Source organism: Trifolium pratense, linkage group LG1 (genome assembly GCF_020283565.1).
Source record: "Trifolium pratense cultivar HEN17-A07 linkage group LG1, ARS_RC_1.1, whole genome shotgun sequence".
Lineage (NCBI taxonomy): Eukaryota > Viridiplantae > Streptophyta > Magnoliopsida > Fabales > Fabaceae > Trifolium > Trifolium pratense.
In genome coordinates, this window is record NC_060059.1 from 34,927,854 (window position 1) to 34,943,210 (window position 15,357).

Consider the following 15,357-nt stretch of genomic DNA (forward strand, 5'->3'; position numbering starts at 1 on the left):
AAGTTAATAACATATAACGGCAAAATGCCTACAAATAATATGATAAAATCAAAGTGGTCAGAATGTCTATGCTTCCAGATCTGCAACATTGGCGCATAAATAATTAATTGAATCTGCAATTGATTGACGTTGATATTTCAATATGAACTAGAGAACACCGCAACAAGACAAAAAATCAAACAATGTCGTACCAAAGACGACGACCAACAAAACGCCGCAATCAAACGATGACACCACAACAAAAGAAAGAAACTAAAAACACAATATATGTGAAATCACTTATTTAAATTAAAAGAGAGAAAGAAAAAAATGTAGATGACCTAAAATCATCACTTACCCGTGAAGGAAGAAGAAGAAACTCAAAGAAAGAAAGAAAAATTAGGGCCTATTGTCTTGCTAATTATGAGTACTCTTTTAAGTAAGCATTCCACTTAAACACATTATTTATTCAAAAAGTAAAATATTTCAATTCTTAATACGTTGACTTCTCACATTTTCATAAAAATTTAAGAAAAATTTATTATTTAAAGTACTTAAAAAGTATATTAAAACTGCTCGTTAATATAACTAGTATCCGGACCCGTGCCAAGCACGGGTAAAATGAGACTACAAAAAATAAAATTTTAATATTAATTTTTTTTATAATTCTCAAATAAAAAGAATGAAAAATATAACATAAAAAATATCAGGATCCCGTATTAGTTAACAAAAAAAAAACATATGATACCATATTAATATATTAATATATAAATATAAATGTAGTTCCCATGTAAATCACAATGTAAAAATATAGACTCGTGTGTAAACTTAAAAAAAAACCCCAAACAAACAAAAAAAGTTAAATTTGATAGTAAAATAAATATCAAACAAAAATACCCTAAAGAAATTGTCGAAATATATTTTATATTAGTTAATTTTCACATCAATATCCTCCGAATATAATAAATATAAAACATCGTATAAATTATAAATAAAAAACATGTCTCGGTGTTAATATATGAACAAACATACAATCCCTATATTAATATATTTTTTAGATATTAACCATCTTGTTCACAGGGGAAGAATTCTTTGATAATTCAGAGTTCGACCGTCAAATAAGTATATCCCCTAAATAATACATGTGCAAAAGTCTCACATAAATAAAAATAGGTTCCCGTATTAATTAATATAAGAATATAAATATATAGTCATATACATCAACAACAAAAATAGGTCATACGTAAATAACAAAAAAAATAAAAAAATAAGAAGAACACAGTCCCCATAAAAAATACAAAAAGATAGGTCCATGTATGAAGAATATACGAATAAAAGTATAAAATCCCGTATAAAAGTTTTAAAATAAAATTATATAACCACGATAAAAAATTATAACAAATAAATAAATAAAAAGTAGGAAAATTATATTCTCCTTCTTCTCTTTGTTATTGGTCTTCTCTAAATAAATAAAAAATTAATACAAAAAATAATCTTAACCTAATCAAATAAAATCAATTTTGTCCACTATAAGAAAAGAATATCATTATCCGTCAAGTTCAATCGCAATCATCTTGGTCTTAATTCATTCATTTCTTAGCCTCTCTATACATATGCAAATAAAATATAATAAATGATTAAATCCAATATAAAACATCACACTGACAAATTCATAATTCATAATAAAAGATAATAAAAAATGAAAAAATTTGGGAGTAATTACCGATAGAAAATATATTTTTCACCTAAAACTATATAAGCATTATTTGAAAAGATATCTTGCATGAAAAATAATATATGAGGATAAAAATAAAAAATAAGAACACAAAGAAAAATATAAAGAACCAAGAAAATAGATAGGATTCTTATTTTATTCCTCCCACCACTCGATACACCATGGAGTATCATATTTAGAAATACAAAGTAAGTTTTCAAGCAAAAAAAAAAAATACATAGTCTTGTTCAATGAATTTGAATATAATTTTTTTTTCTCTTTCTACCGATGAGCCTCATATGGATGAGTAATCCTTGAAGATACCAGATTTCTGTAAAATGAAAGAAGAGAAAAATAAAAGTGCGTCGTTATTATAAGATAGTGACATTAAAATAGAATAGCATGACTACCTGTACAATAAAACCGTTGCCTTAATTATGACCACAAATTATGAATAGAGTCAACAATTTATTTTTATATATAATGTAGATAATGTAGATGGATACGACGCATAGACAACCATTGTATTTTAAAGTACTGCATAATTTTCATAAGTGATACCATATCTTAATTATTTTAATGTTAATTGTGATCGTATACAATTATTAACGCATTCATATAAAATGCTTTTTTAATGCTAACTTATTTCTACAAAAGTTTATTATTTCTGATAATGCCAAGCACGGGTAAAAATGAATTTGTAGATTTATTGAATTATAAATAATATATTTTAACATATTTTACTTTAAACCGAAAAAACATATATTTACTTGAGATTGACATGAATTAAAAAAAAGTCTGTGTATCAGTATATAAATAGAAAAAGAAATATAGACTACAATATAAATAACAAAAAAAATTAATTCATGTATCAATATTTAAGCAGAAATATAGGCTACCGTTGAACTTAAAAAAGTATTCTCCCTATTAATATATGACTAAAAATATAGATCTCGTAAAAATTATAAAATAAATAGGTCTTCATATTAATATATGTGTAAAAATATAGATATAAGTATAAATTATAAAAGTTGTAAAAAAGGAAGAAGTATAAATTATAAATAAAAAAATTCGTATTAATGCATAAGTAGAAATATATGTTTTAGTACAATGTTTGTCTTTCAATTTCAAAATACGTAAAATTGGCAATTGTCATAAAAACTTAATTTGAGTTTGGCACAAATTTATGTTTTCACGTTAAATTCTTTGATTTGTTGCCTTAAATGATTTCAAATTGTTGACTAATTTACCATTGCCAAGGCATGATGATTTAACAAATATAGAATCCTTTGATCTACTTTAATATGAAAAATAATTTTAATATGAGAATTAATTGTCAAAATCACATGAGAAGAGAATCGTTTTCATGATACCATGTGTACATCAGACCTTGAAAAATAGGTCTCAAATAATATATTAATAGATAGTACTATTTTAAGTGATATAATCAAATTAATACGTAGAAGTACCAAAATAAAATAAAAATATTTTTCAACCTCATATCAATTTTGATATGTATGGTATAACATCTCATCTTTTTACCGGATTCTGTATCTTCAATATACAATAAAAACAATTTTAGTATTTTAGATAATATTCATAAATAAGTCCATATAACCGTAAAAAAAAGGTCCATATAGTATTCGATTGTCATAAAAATATGTATAAAAATTAGTACAAATAAGCCATGAAATATATGCAGAAGAAAATGCTCATACATTCGCACAAAAGAGGTGAAGAAAAAAATAGAGTAACTCAGGATCATGTAGCTGAAACAAAAATAAAAGTATATTAGATCTTACTGTCTAATGCATATAATAGTTTAATTCACACTAAACTATTTTCAATTACCCTATGATAGATCTTCCGTTGCATGTTTTTTGGTTATAAATTACATTGTAGATATCAATAAGCATGAAGAAAAAATGAAATTCGATAAAGTAAGATAAATATTTTGTGACAAATGTTTACAATTAGAAGCTATATTTATAGCAAAATTTATGATGGAAACAACACAATAAAAAAACATTAACTATTCAATGTTTAATTGATCGTGATTTGTGGATCATCAAATATAAATGGTAAAGGGAAAATGCTAAAGCTAATAAACTAATAAAGGCTAATTACCTCATTCATAATGAATTTGACATATTCCTTTTATCCCTTTTTTTATTGCTTTTATTTCTTTTATAATATAATATACATGGTTTTTCTTGACCGAAAAAAAAAGATACATGGTTTTTTTTTGGTGAAATATTGTACATGATTTTAACATTGCATTAATATTGCAAAAGAAAAATATTCCTTTATTTTTTGGTAAGTGCAAAAATAAAAAATAAGCGTACAAATAAAAGTTTTACTAATGCAATAATGCTATATAATTTTTATTTCTCCATATACATAAAATAATTTCGTTGATTTATATAAATGTTTATAAACAAATTATTATTTTTTTTACAAACAATTTCATTTTTTTTAGTTGACTAACTGTTACGTATTGGTGATATGAGAGAAGATTAAAGAAATGATTTAATTGTAGTTGACAAATATAATAATATTGCTAAAAGAGTGATTGCATCTATAATCTATAAATTACTATATCAAATGCATGACAGAAAACAAATATTGTAAATTATTATATCAAATGCATGACAGAAAACAAACATCTATATCAAATTAATATTGTAAAAAAAATTAATTTGTAATAATAGCATTAAATGTCAAATGCATGAGAATTGAGAATGTCTAAGAGAAGAGTATTTGGAAGAGAGAAAGAGAAATAACCTTGACTTTATTCATATTAGTATCCAGACCCGTGTCAAGCACGGTAAAAATACTTTTTTAAAAAAGAAAAATAGATAATACATAAATTATTTTATTAATTAATATTTAACAACAAAATAGTTAGTTTAGAGTGCAGTAAACAATATATTATCAATCAAAAAACTTGATTTTTCATCTTCTCATAACCACTTTTTCCACTAACATCTACATAAGAAATATTTTTCTACCAAAAATCTAGATTAACAGTATGCAATTATTGTTTTAAAATTTGTGACTCATCCCATGATGTTCTTGATATTCCTGAAAAAATAGATGAAGAAAAAATCATCAAAAGATTAAAAAAAATTAAAGAAAGAAGAAAATAAAAGTAAACACAACAAATATGAGTTAGAAAGAGAAAAGAGTTAGAAAATGAATGAGATGAAATGCTCACACAAAGATCATATTTATAGAGAAAAAATGGGCATGTGCAATTAAACTCATTAAAAACAAATATATTGATTACTTTTCTAATTTTAAAAAATAACGATTTTTTTTAAGGATAACAATTATTTGACTTTTACACACATTAATTTACTATTAATTCATTATTAATGAAAGACATATGTATTCCATTTCATTATAAAATATAAAATAATAATAAAAATAGTAGAATATAAAAAATAATAATAATTCCTTCCAATAAAATAATAATAACAATAATAATAATTTCAAAATTTATTATAAAAGATGATTAATAATAGTAATTTCTATTAATCACATTTTAGTAATTTACGGTTACAAATTATTTGTAATTCAATTAATTGGTAATTTCTATTCATCACATTTTAATTTCTATACTAAAGTCAATTTGACATTTTTAATTATTACAAAATTCATTAATTTCTTTTCTTTAATTCCGTTAATTGTACAAACGTGAGGAATTGGAGAGATTGATAATAGCTGGGGCATTTAATAGCTTTATCATGATAATAGCTTTTGGAGTAATTGCATCAGATATTTTTTAATAGCTTTTTAAGGTAACGTGAGGATAATTCTCTCTGTACGTGTTTTTTTAATTTTATTTGTTTACCATATATACAATTCTTGAAGAGGTTATTTACTAACAATATCCTTAGATAATTAAGTGTAATGAATGAGATTGATATGTTTTATTATATGATTATGATCGAATCAGAATTCATTAAGTCACAATTTATATGCATTAATATCATTCTATGTGTTTTTTTTATCAAAAATCAGAAACTAAAAGAGAGAATTTGGGTGACTTAATTATACTGAAAAGGGTATTATAAAATATTAATGTGCATAAACGGAATTTGCCAATAATATTAATAATAGTAATACTAATACCATAAACGGAATTGGAGAGATTAATAATAGTAATACTAATACCATAAAATATTAATGTGCATAAACGGAATTTGCCAATAATATTAATAATATTTTTTAGATGTTGGTGTCATGTGTCAAATATTTTTTATTTTTAAATAATCACGTCATGCAGTGCATGAATAAAAACTAAAAATAAGTAGCTTCTACTAAAGTTAATAATAGTAAATTGATGCGATCCTTTAATTGTCAAGATAATTGTTGAGATAAAGGTAATGTGTATATTGTTGCATCAATAAAAAAAACGTAATGTGTATATTGTTGCATCAATTATTTAATAGCTGTATCATTTAATTGGCAAGATAATTGGAGAGATAAACGTAATGTGTATATTGTTGCATCAATAAAAAAAACGTGAGGAATTGGAGAGATAAACGTGAGGAATTGGAGAGATAAAGGAGGTAAGAAATTATTGTGAGGAATTAAATGTGAGGAATGAGGTTGAATGAGGAGAGGAGAGAGAAAGACAAATATGTCTGGCTTTTTACATATTATAGATTATAGATGAACCCTATATCTCTTCTTAAACTCCTTCAACGTCCCAACATTTAACTACTGAGCTATATCTTCGAGGACAAGGTGGGGTCTATCATGGATTCATGCACTTTAATATATTTATAGAAATTAAACGGTACTATTATATACTAATAGAAAAAAATCTTGCATCTTTTGCTGATTGTACTTCATCGGGTCTGTTATAGTAATAACTAATAAGAAACTCCAACAAAAATCATAAATATTAATTATAGTTGTTAGAATAATAATTACTTTGTTTGAATTTGAATTTGTGTTAGTTTTACATATATTTATTGCTATAATTGTTAACATATTAAGAGGGAAAATATATTTGAATTTACAAGTTCAATAAGAATTAAACATTTTGACCATTATTTAAATGGCATTGCAATTACAAATTAAGCTTGTAATAAAATCATGTGTTAATCCTTAAAAAAAAAATCAGGTGTTATTAATATTGAATGATATCAAGTGCTTTTCCATTAAACTAAAAAAATTGCATATGGTATTAAAAAACATTGCATATGATATTAAAGTTAATTAGTTGCCCATATTTTTTTTTCTATTTTTTTCCACTATTTTTTTTTCTAATGCCAAGTTTCATTTTTTTCCCACTATTTTATATCTATAGATTTATTTCTTTTTACCAAATAAAAGTAGCACTTTATAAGAAAATATAATAGTACTACATCTCTGAACCCAAAAAAATAAATAAAAGTACTACTACTACATCTGTTGGCCATGCAACTGTTTGAACCACCTCTTCTTTGCTCATTTATTAAGGTAATAATTGATCACACCAACTTTACCTTCATATAATTTTTCTTGATTGGTGTTTTTTCAAGTGTAAGGATCTAGCTCTTTTAAAGCAAGCGATGCATTATAATGAATAGGGCAAGTTATAATCGTTGGTTGAATAAAGTGCAAGTTAATTAATTATAATAATAATAGTTAAAGGATATAGAAATTTACAGGAACAATAATCCTTTTGGTTAATTTGATTACCTCTAACAAATGATATAAATACCTAACTTCACATAGGAGTATTTTTGTTCTTGTGAGATCTAGATGGAGGAGAGTACAATTATTTGATACAAGGGATTGTCTAATATTGCAACCCAAAGTTGTTAGAGGTTCAAGTTTCAACCATTAAGGTTGCCATTAAACATTTACTTTCTTTCTTCCTTACAAACTATTAGTATATGTAAGAAGTACATTCGTGACTAATGCTTGTCTATTTTAAAATAAATTTAATTTTTACACAAATTAAAAAAAACAATAAATAAAAGAGTATTACAATTTTATAAAATTATTTTTGTTAATGATTAGGTATATATTAACGTTCATTATAAATGTATAATGCTATACTATAGCGCTTTTAGTAAAAATAAAATAAAATGTTATGACGAGTTCTCTTTATGTCCTTCGATATGCTTTAAAGTCCTAAAATTTTCAAAGCATGTTGAAGAACCTTAAATAATATAACTCTTTGTAAGTATGGGCCTAAACAATCCGACCAAAATGATGATTGGGTCAATAGACACGAAAATCTGCATTATGCAAGCGAGACAAATATATACATATTAAAATACATATTATTAAATGGGGGAGCAAATTGTCTCCTGCAAAGTTAATATTCAAATAAATCACAACATTTGGTTTAAGCAGGAGAGAGAGGAAAAGATGGATTGAATGGTTGTGATGGTCACTGGACTTCCTGCAATTGAAACTGCACGGACGATGATCATAACCCATTTGAATATACACCTTTAAATTGATTTTCGATTTTTTTTTCCACCAATATACACCTTGAAAACATATCGTTAGAGAGATTTTTTAAGATTTAGAGAGATTTTTTAAACACTTTTTCTCGCTTACCAATGCAATATTTTATGGTTAACTTTTTGAAAGTATGATTATCATTTTGAAGATCGGTTGTAATTAAAATGAGGCAATTAGCTAGTGCTAAGCACAAAAAGGTGGCAGTTACACGCAGTAGGATATCTTAACTCTTGATTATGATCAAACGATTCTAATTCATGCATTGTTGATTTGACAAATTATCACAATTTTCATCTCATCCATTCGTTTTCTATCAAACAGTTTATAATCGTTACTGTGTTGACGCAATAACCATGGGAACTCTGATACCATGCAAAAACCATATTTTTTATATATAAAAAATTATTCAATTATTAGCATTCATATGTAATTTCCCATATTTTCAATTATTATCATATATTAAATATGTTAATTTATTTTTATATTGATTAATATAAGGGTTGGTCTTGTTAGAAATAATATAAAACCATTGATATGACTTTATCCTAACACCTTAAGGTTTTGGGATAATCGGTTATCTGACATGGTATCAGAGCCTCTATGACTAAGTGGTCTAGAGTTCGATCCCCGCTCCCCTCACTTTCTAATTAAAAAGTGGAATTTAAGCATATGGTAGGTGGACCTATGCATTATCCACGTTTCAAGCCCAAGTGGGCTGTTGCGTGAGGGGACGTGTTAGAAATAATATAAAATCATTAAGTGGCCATATCCTAACAGCTTAAGCTTTTGGGATAATCGGTTATCTGACAGGTCTTATTCTTGAAATACAAAGCTCATTAACTTCAAGTGAACTTTCTTTTACATGCCATATTTAAGGAAATGGGAGGATCCGTAAAACATCCAGTAGAGATTTGATCAAAGACAAACTTGTTAGCTGCCTCAGTATAATGAATCCCATCCCATATCACTCTCGTAGATGGATTTTTACACGAACTCACAACACTTTGTGTGCCATTTATATTTATGGTTTCTCCACATCCAACACGAATGTTATAATTGTACTCTCCTCCATAGCCACAACATGCCACAAGTGGAAGCTCAAACCCTAAATGTTAATCAAGCATTCACATTAATAACATATATAATATAATATTGTCCACAACTCTAATACAAACATACACAACTTTATATATCTAAATTTGGCTCACCGTATTTTTCTGGATTTTGAAAAAGAGAGTATTTAGGAGAGTAAATATCTACATATGTGATTGCAGCAAGAGGAAGGTCATTACGAAGTTGAGTTAAAGCTTCCTTCAACTTTAAATTAAAATATTGAGATACTTCATTATATTGTGTTGCGCAACCATAACTATCCTTTATGGAGGATGGAAAATTAGCCAAAATTAATGGAAGACATCCAATTGGTCCTGTATTATGTATCCAAAACGATACAGCCCCTAAATTGTATATGTTCTAGATCAACAAAAAAAAAAATCCATCAATTTAGAAAAAGAAATTATAAATCAACAATTAAGAAATTTATGATAAGACAATCAAATTAATCTTATGATTATTTATTTGTAGCTAATTTATGAAAAAAGGGTGTCCACCTACCTTGATATTATCTATGAAACTGTTTATTATATCGGGTATAGTAGAATTGACTTGTTGTATAGTCGCATTACTAAAGAAGCCAGCCGTAAGATCGTTTTGACCAATATCAAATGTGTATAAGGCTTTAGAAAAATAATCTTCTTTAGGAACCAATGTTGCAAATATACCTCCTACTATAAAAAAAATAAAATAAAAAATATAATAATTCCAAAATTGCATTTTAATTAAACTCCAAATTACCAAAATATATTATTGAAAACAAAAAATACATTAAAAAAAATGTATTAATTTACCTTGATCCCTGGTGAATTTTGTTTTGGGTATGAAATCTCTGAATTGAATATATTGAATTCGAAAGGAAAATGGACTGAGTCTACCTTGAGGTATAATACTAGTAGGGATTCTAATTGTTGACCCAAATGTTGCAAAGTTTGCACCATTTGTGAAGTTGGACCCGAGAGAATTAAGATATGCACTGAGATAGGGAAGTCCAAAGTTTTGTGCTGAAATTATGAATTTAAATTAGAATAAAATTCTTTTATAAATATCTCATTCGGTCATAAATATAAGATAAAATACAGTTAACAAAGATTGATATATTTAATTTATACTTATATACAAAGAGATACAAAAATTCTAATTGTAGCAATAATCCTTCAATAATATAATATCCGTCAATGGATTCTCTCCATTAACATTGCGAGAAGGAGTAAAATCTAGATCATTGAATAAAAAAAGGTTGGAGTTCTAATATGAAAAAATGAGAGAGACGTACACATAGGTCAATGTATATATTCTCTCTTTTTCATTAATTAATAGTGTCGTTTGCAATTCGTATGTATTATGCAAACAAGGGTGGAGGTGCAGCGGAAGAATGGAGAGGATGGAGAATTTTGGCAACACTTGACTTAAGTGTTGCCGTGTTGGGTGTTTAGTTCTTTGTGGGAAAGCTATAGTTCTTAGGCCAAGTCTAACATGAAAGACCTCATTAGGTCTTTCATGGTGCACTAGTTGCAAAAAATATCATCACGAAAACGAATTTTACAAAATTGACCGTTAGATTGAAAGTTGGTATAATATAGATCATTCATAATTTGTTTTTGAAAAAATTAAAAATCATTTGATATGTTATTGGGACTCATCAAAATTGACGGTTTATGGATTTTTATTAAACACCGTTAATCTTGATGCGTCTCAATAACATATCAAATGATTTTCAATTTTTTTTAAAAAATCATGGATGATCTATATGATATAAACTTTCAATCCAACGGTCGATTTTATAAAATTCGTTTTCGTTACGATGTTTTTTGCAACTAGTGCACCATGAAAGACCTAATGAGGTCTTTCATGTTAGACAAAGCCTAGTTCTTAAGTGTTGCCTCTCAATTTTGGCTTTGGCTAAAATGAAAGAGCTAGTAAGACAAGTGGTGCACGGTGCACCAGTGCACGGTGCACCAGTATAAACGAATACAAATTTTATAAAATTCATCGTTTGATAGAAAGTTTATATCGTATAGATTATTCATATAAATTTTTAAAAAAAAATTGAAAATCATTTGATATGTTATTGAGACTCATCAAAATTAACGGTTTATGAATTTTATTACATACCGTTAATTTTGATAGGTCTCAATAACACATCAAATGATTTTCAATATTTTGTAATAAAATTCATAAACCGTTAATTTTGATGAGTCTCAATAACATATCAAATAATTTTCCATTTTTTTAAAAATTTATATAGATGATCTTTACGATATAAGTTTTCTATCCAATGACAAATTTTGTAAAATTCGTATTCGTTATCCGATTATTGATAAGTGGTGCACCGTGCACCACTTGATGAACTTGTGGATAATAGAAGCGGCCATCAATTTTGGCCCCATCAAAATTTATAGTTTTCTGTTGAAAGCTTATATTACAACGGTTGCCAACCACTTGAAAGCTTTTATTACAAAGGTTGCCAACCACATTAGACTTGTTTAAAAGGAAAAGGCTTAAATAAATAATTCGTTCACGTAAGTTCACGAGTTTTTGGTTTTTTGGTTTTTGTCCCTTAACTTTTTTTGTTTTAAAAAAATTCTTAAATGTGCAAATCTTTATGATTTTGATCTCTAACATCAAAGTTTGTTAAAAAAATGCATATGCGACAAACGGAGACTGACGTGGCAGCTTGTGACGTGGCAAAGTGAGGATGGTGTGTCAAAGATAATGCACGGTCATCCATTTAAAGGGACAAAATCCAAAAATAAAATTGCATTGAGCGACTAAATCCATAAAAACGAAATGTACCCAAAAACATATTTTCTTCTTGGTTCTCTAAATAGAGAAAACAAATTGTCTCATATTCAACTTAAAATATAAATATGATTTTAGAATTTGTATAAGTGGGACAAATTCAGGATGGATATCCCATTATCCACCCACCTCCATCTTTTAAAATTGAGAAAATCACAGACTCGAATCAGATGTTTCCCGTCAAAATTGGGACGGTGGCGAATATCTTTTAAAATTATATTACCTATGAAATCAAGAATGATTCTGCCATCAGAGTATCTTCCGGTTGATCTATTGAAAAAAGTTTCTCCATATGGCAATGGCGGTGCTTGAAAGGCAGCAGCCAACCCACCGGTATCAGCGTTGGAAGCACCAAAGCTGAAAATGGCAGGAAAATCGCAATCCACCGTGGCAGAAATTGTGGAAGTAGTACATAAAATAAGAGCAATAAAAAATTCAATTAGTGCCATGAATTTCATGATGAAGCACGTAGATATATATGGTTATAATATGCTTATCAAAAACTTCTATTTATAGCGGATTATGATCATTATTAGAGGTCAAATCATGGATAAGCTTCTCATGTTGTGCATGATACACAAGTCTCGAATAATATGATAACGAATACGAAATTTATAAAATCGGTCGTTGGATTGAAAGATTATATCAAATAGATCATTCATAGAAATTTTTAGAAAAATTGAAAATAATTTTATATGTTATTGAGACTCATCAAAATTATTGGTTTGTGAGTTTTTATTAAATACCGTTAATTTTGATGGTCTCAATAATATATCATAAGATTTTCAATTTTTCTAAAAAAATTTATGGATGATCTATATGATATAATCTTTCAATCCAACGGTCGATTTTGTAAAATTCGTATTCATTATAATGTTATATTCGTATTCGTTATAATGTTATTCGAGACTTGCGCACCATGCATGATATGAGTAACTTGTTCGAACATATATAAATTCAAAAGGTGTGCTTTTTCTAATTGTTTGGTGAGATAGGGGCTATCTTGACTTACTTGTACGATTTTAAAATTGTATTATTTTTCTTCTTTGAGACGTGTTTACGCTGCTGCAACAGAAAGTGCAACAAGGGGAGGAGGGGTGTCTATTGGTAACAAGATGGGACCCACAAAGACAGGGGAAGAGGTTGTTTCTACTTATAAGAGTTTCTTGGGTACCAGATCCTGTTACCGGTTACTATAAGCCTGAAAATGTTAAGGATGTTGACGCTGCTGAACTACGCGCTAAACTTCTACGCAAGAAACTTAACAACTAATTTTAATGGTTTATTTTTTACTAGTTTTGGAAACAAGGAGAATGATTATTAGTTGCTAGTTGATCATTAGTTAATGATGATGATGATGATGATGATGATGTATTTCTAATCTTTATTGAATGCAATTTATACTATTTTTGTTAAAAAAATATATTAGTGTTTCTTAACCTATAAATATTGTTCTAACGAAGAAAAAAAGAAAATGGGATATAAGTTAGCAGGACATTGCATTATATATATAGGTAGGGGATCAGAGTTCGAATTCCGATCATTTTTCATTTATTCACTTTAAGATGAAATTTTCAACCACTAGATAAATTGGTTTACTTTCTTAAAGAAGGAAATTAAAAGGAAAATGAGCCGTGAATAGGAAAAAGTGTGACATAAATGTATTTTGGTCCCCTATTTTGATTAAATTAAATATGGAGAATGTTAATACATGTCCTTGAGCCACATGTTAAAAATAGAAATTATTAAATGTTAATTTGTCATTTAAATTTTGAAACATTAAATTTCTTGTATCATTAAATGTTGAGTTTCTTTTTTTCTTTTTGCTTTCGCTACCAGTTTAATCTGGTTCGGGGGACAGTTCTGGCATCAAATGGTTCCAGCCCCTTCCGATCACAGTTGCGGGGGATCGAACCGTGGTCTTCCCTACCAAGTTCAGCGCCAATCACCACTGAACCAACTAACGATTGGTAAATATTGAGTTTCTATATTGTGATATCTTAACATGTGACCTAAGTAGGGGTGCGTAAAAAAAACCAAAAACTGAACCGAACTGCAAAATTAAACCGAACCAAACCAAAAAAACAGAACCATAACTAACAGTTTTAAAACTAAAATGAAACAGTTTGGTTCGGTTCATGATTATCAGTTTGGTTCGGTTCGATTATCTTAATGATTCAGTTTTTTTTTAGTCAAAAGTTAATTATAGTTTGGTTCAGAACCATAAAACCAAACCATTTTAACAGTTTGGTTCAGTTCGGTTTAAAAGACAAACAATTCAGTTTGGTTTTGGTAATTATGAATTTTGAAAACAGTTTGGTTCAGTTCGGTATAATGCCCACCCCTAGCCCTAAGACCCATTAAATATTAGTCCTAGTATGTTAATAATGTGGTGTGATGCCTTACATAAGACGACAACATGAGAGGCGGCTAAAGCAACAAATGCAAGAGAGAAAAACATTACATTTTTAATGAAACAACTCAAATATTAATAATTTAAATTTAAATAAAATTATTTTGTTTTAAATTTAATTTATGTAACTTATATAATAAAAAATATAAATCAATATCAATATTGTGAGATGTTTATTTTTTTTACAAATAACCTTAAACTTTATACAAATTAAATTTTTATTTAGTTAAATTTTACAATTATATTTTTCCGTGTTTAACTGATACAGAACTAGTTTAACATAATATGGTGGTTGAGATGTTTTTCATTTCTTAAAATAAATATTATATTTTATATGTAGGGTTGAAATACGAACCGAAATATTATATTTATTCATCTTAATAGGTGAATTTTTAACTATTAGACTACTTAACAAATAAATAATAAATAATTTTTAAGTTAAATAATTTTATAAAAATAAAAAACAAAAATTGTATTTTGAATTTGTTTCCCTTGATAAAATCACTTTTTATTAAAAAATAATTTTTTTGGTAAAAGAGAGGGCTGGAACCTAAAAATAAAGATGACATAGAAATCAAACACAATGCTGGCTCACCAGCTCTATTTGCTGATAATAATAATAATAATAATAACAATAATTTGAGCGAAAATTCACTCATATTCGCTGATAATTTTTTTTTGTTTTATTTTTTTAATTATCTAAAATTTGTTCACCTTCTATATATATATATATATAATAATAATAATAATAATATGAGGATTTTTCTACGGATTTGGGTGCCAGGTAATATTTTGTGGGTAATTATTTCTTAAGGATCTTTTCAAATTCGTAGGAAATTGTTTCGCAGGTAATCCTGCAACA

At 27.1% G+C, this 15,357-nt stretch overlaps 1 protein-coding gene across 1 annotated transcript; it reads right to left on the reverse strand.

The window, feature by feature from the left end:
• Nucleotides 1–8,983: 8,983 nt before the first annotated feature.
• LOC123923758 (esterase-like) lies at nt 8,984–12,552 on the reverse strand. The gene is made up of 5 exons (XM_045976492.1): nt 12,306–12,552; nt 10,075–10,284; nt 9,782–9,951; nt 9,376–9,640; nt 8,984–9,272 (listed from the first exon to the last, which is right to left on the reverse strand). Exons 1-5 carry the CDS (start codon nt 12,538–12,540, stop codon nt 9,010–9,012), a joined length of 1,143 nt encoding a protein of 380 aa, XP_045832448.1. The 5' UTR covers nt 12,541–12,552; the 3' UTR covers nt 8,984–9,009.
• Between the last annotated feature and the right edge of the window lie 2,805 nt (nt 12,553–15,357).

Coding starts and splice junctions, on each gene's coding strand:
- LOC123923758 (XM_045976492.1), bottom strand. CDS start 12,540: ATGAAATTCATGGCACTAATTGAATTTTTTATTGCTCTTATTTTATGT. Junction 9,641..9,781: donor GTTTCATAGATAATATCAAG/GTAGGTGGACAC, acceptor TTGTTGATCTAG/AACATATACAATTTAGGGGC. Junction 9,273..9,375: donor TCAAAATCCAGAAAAATACG/GTGAGCCAAATT, acceptor ATTAACATTTAG/GGTTTGAGCTTCCACTTGTG.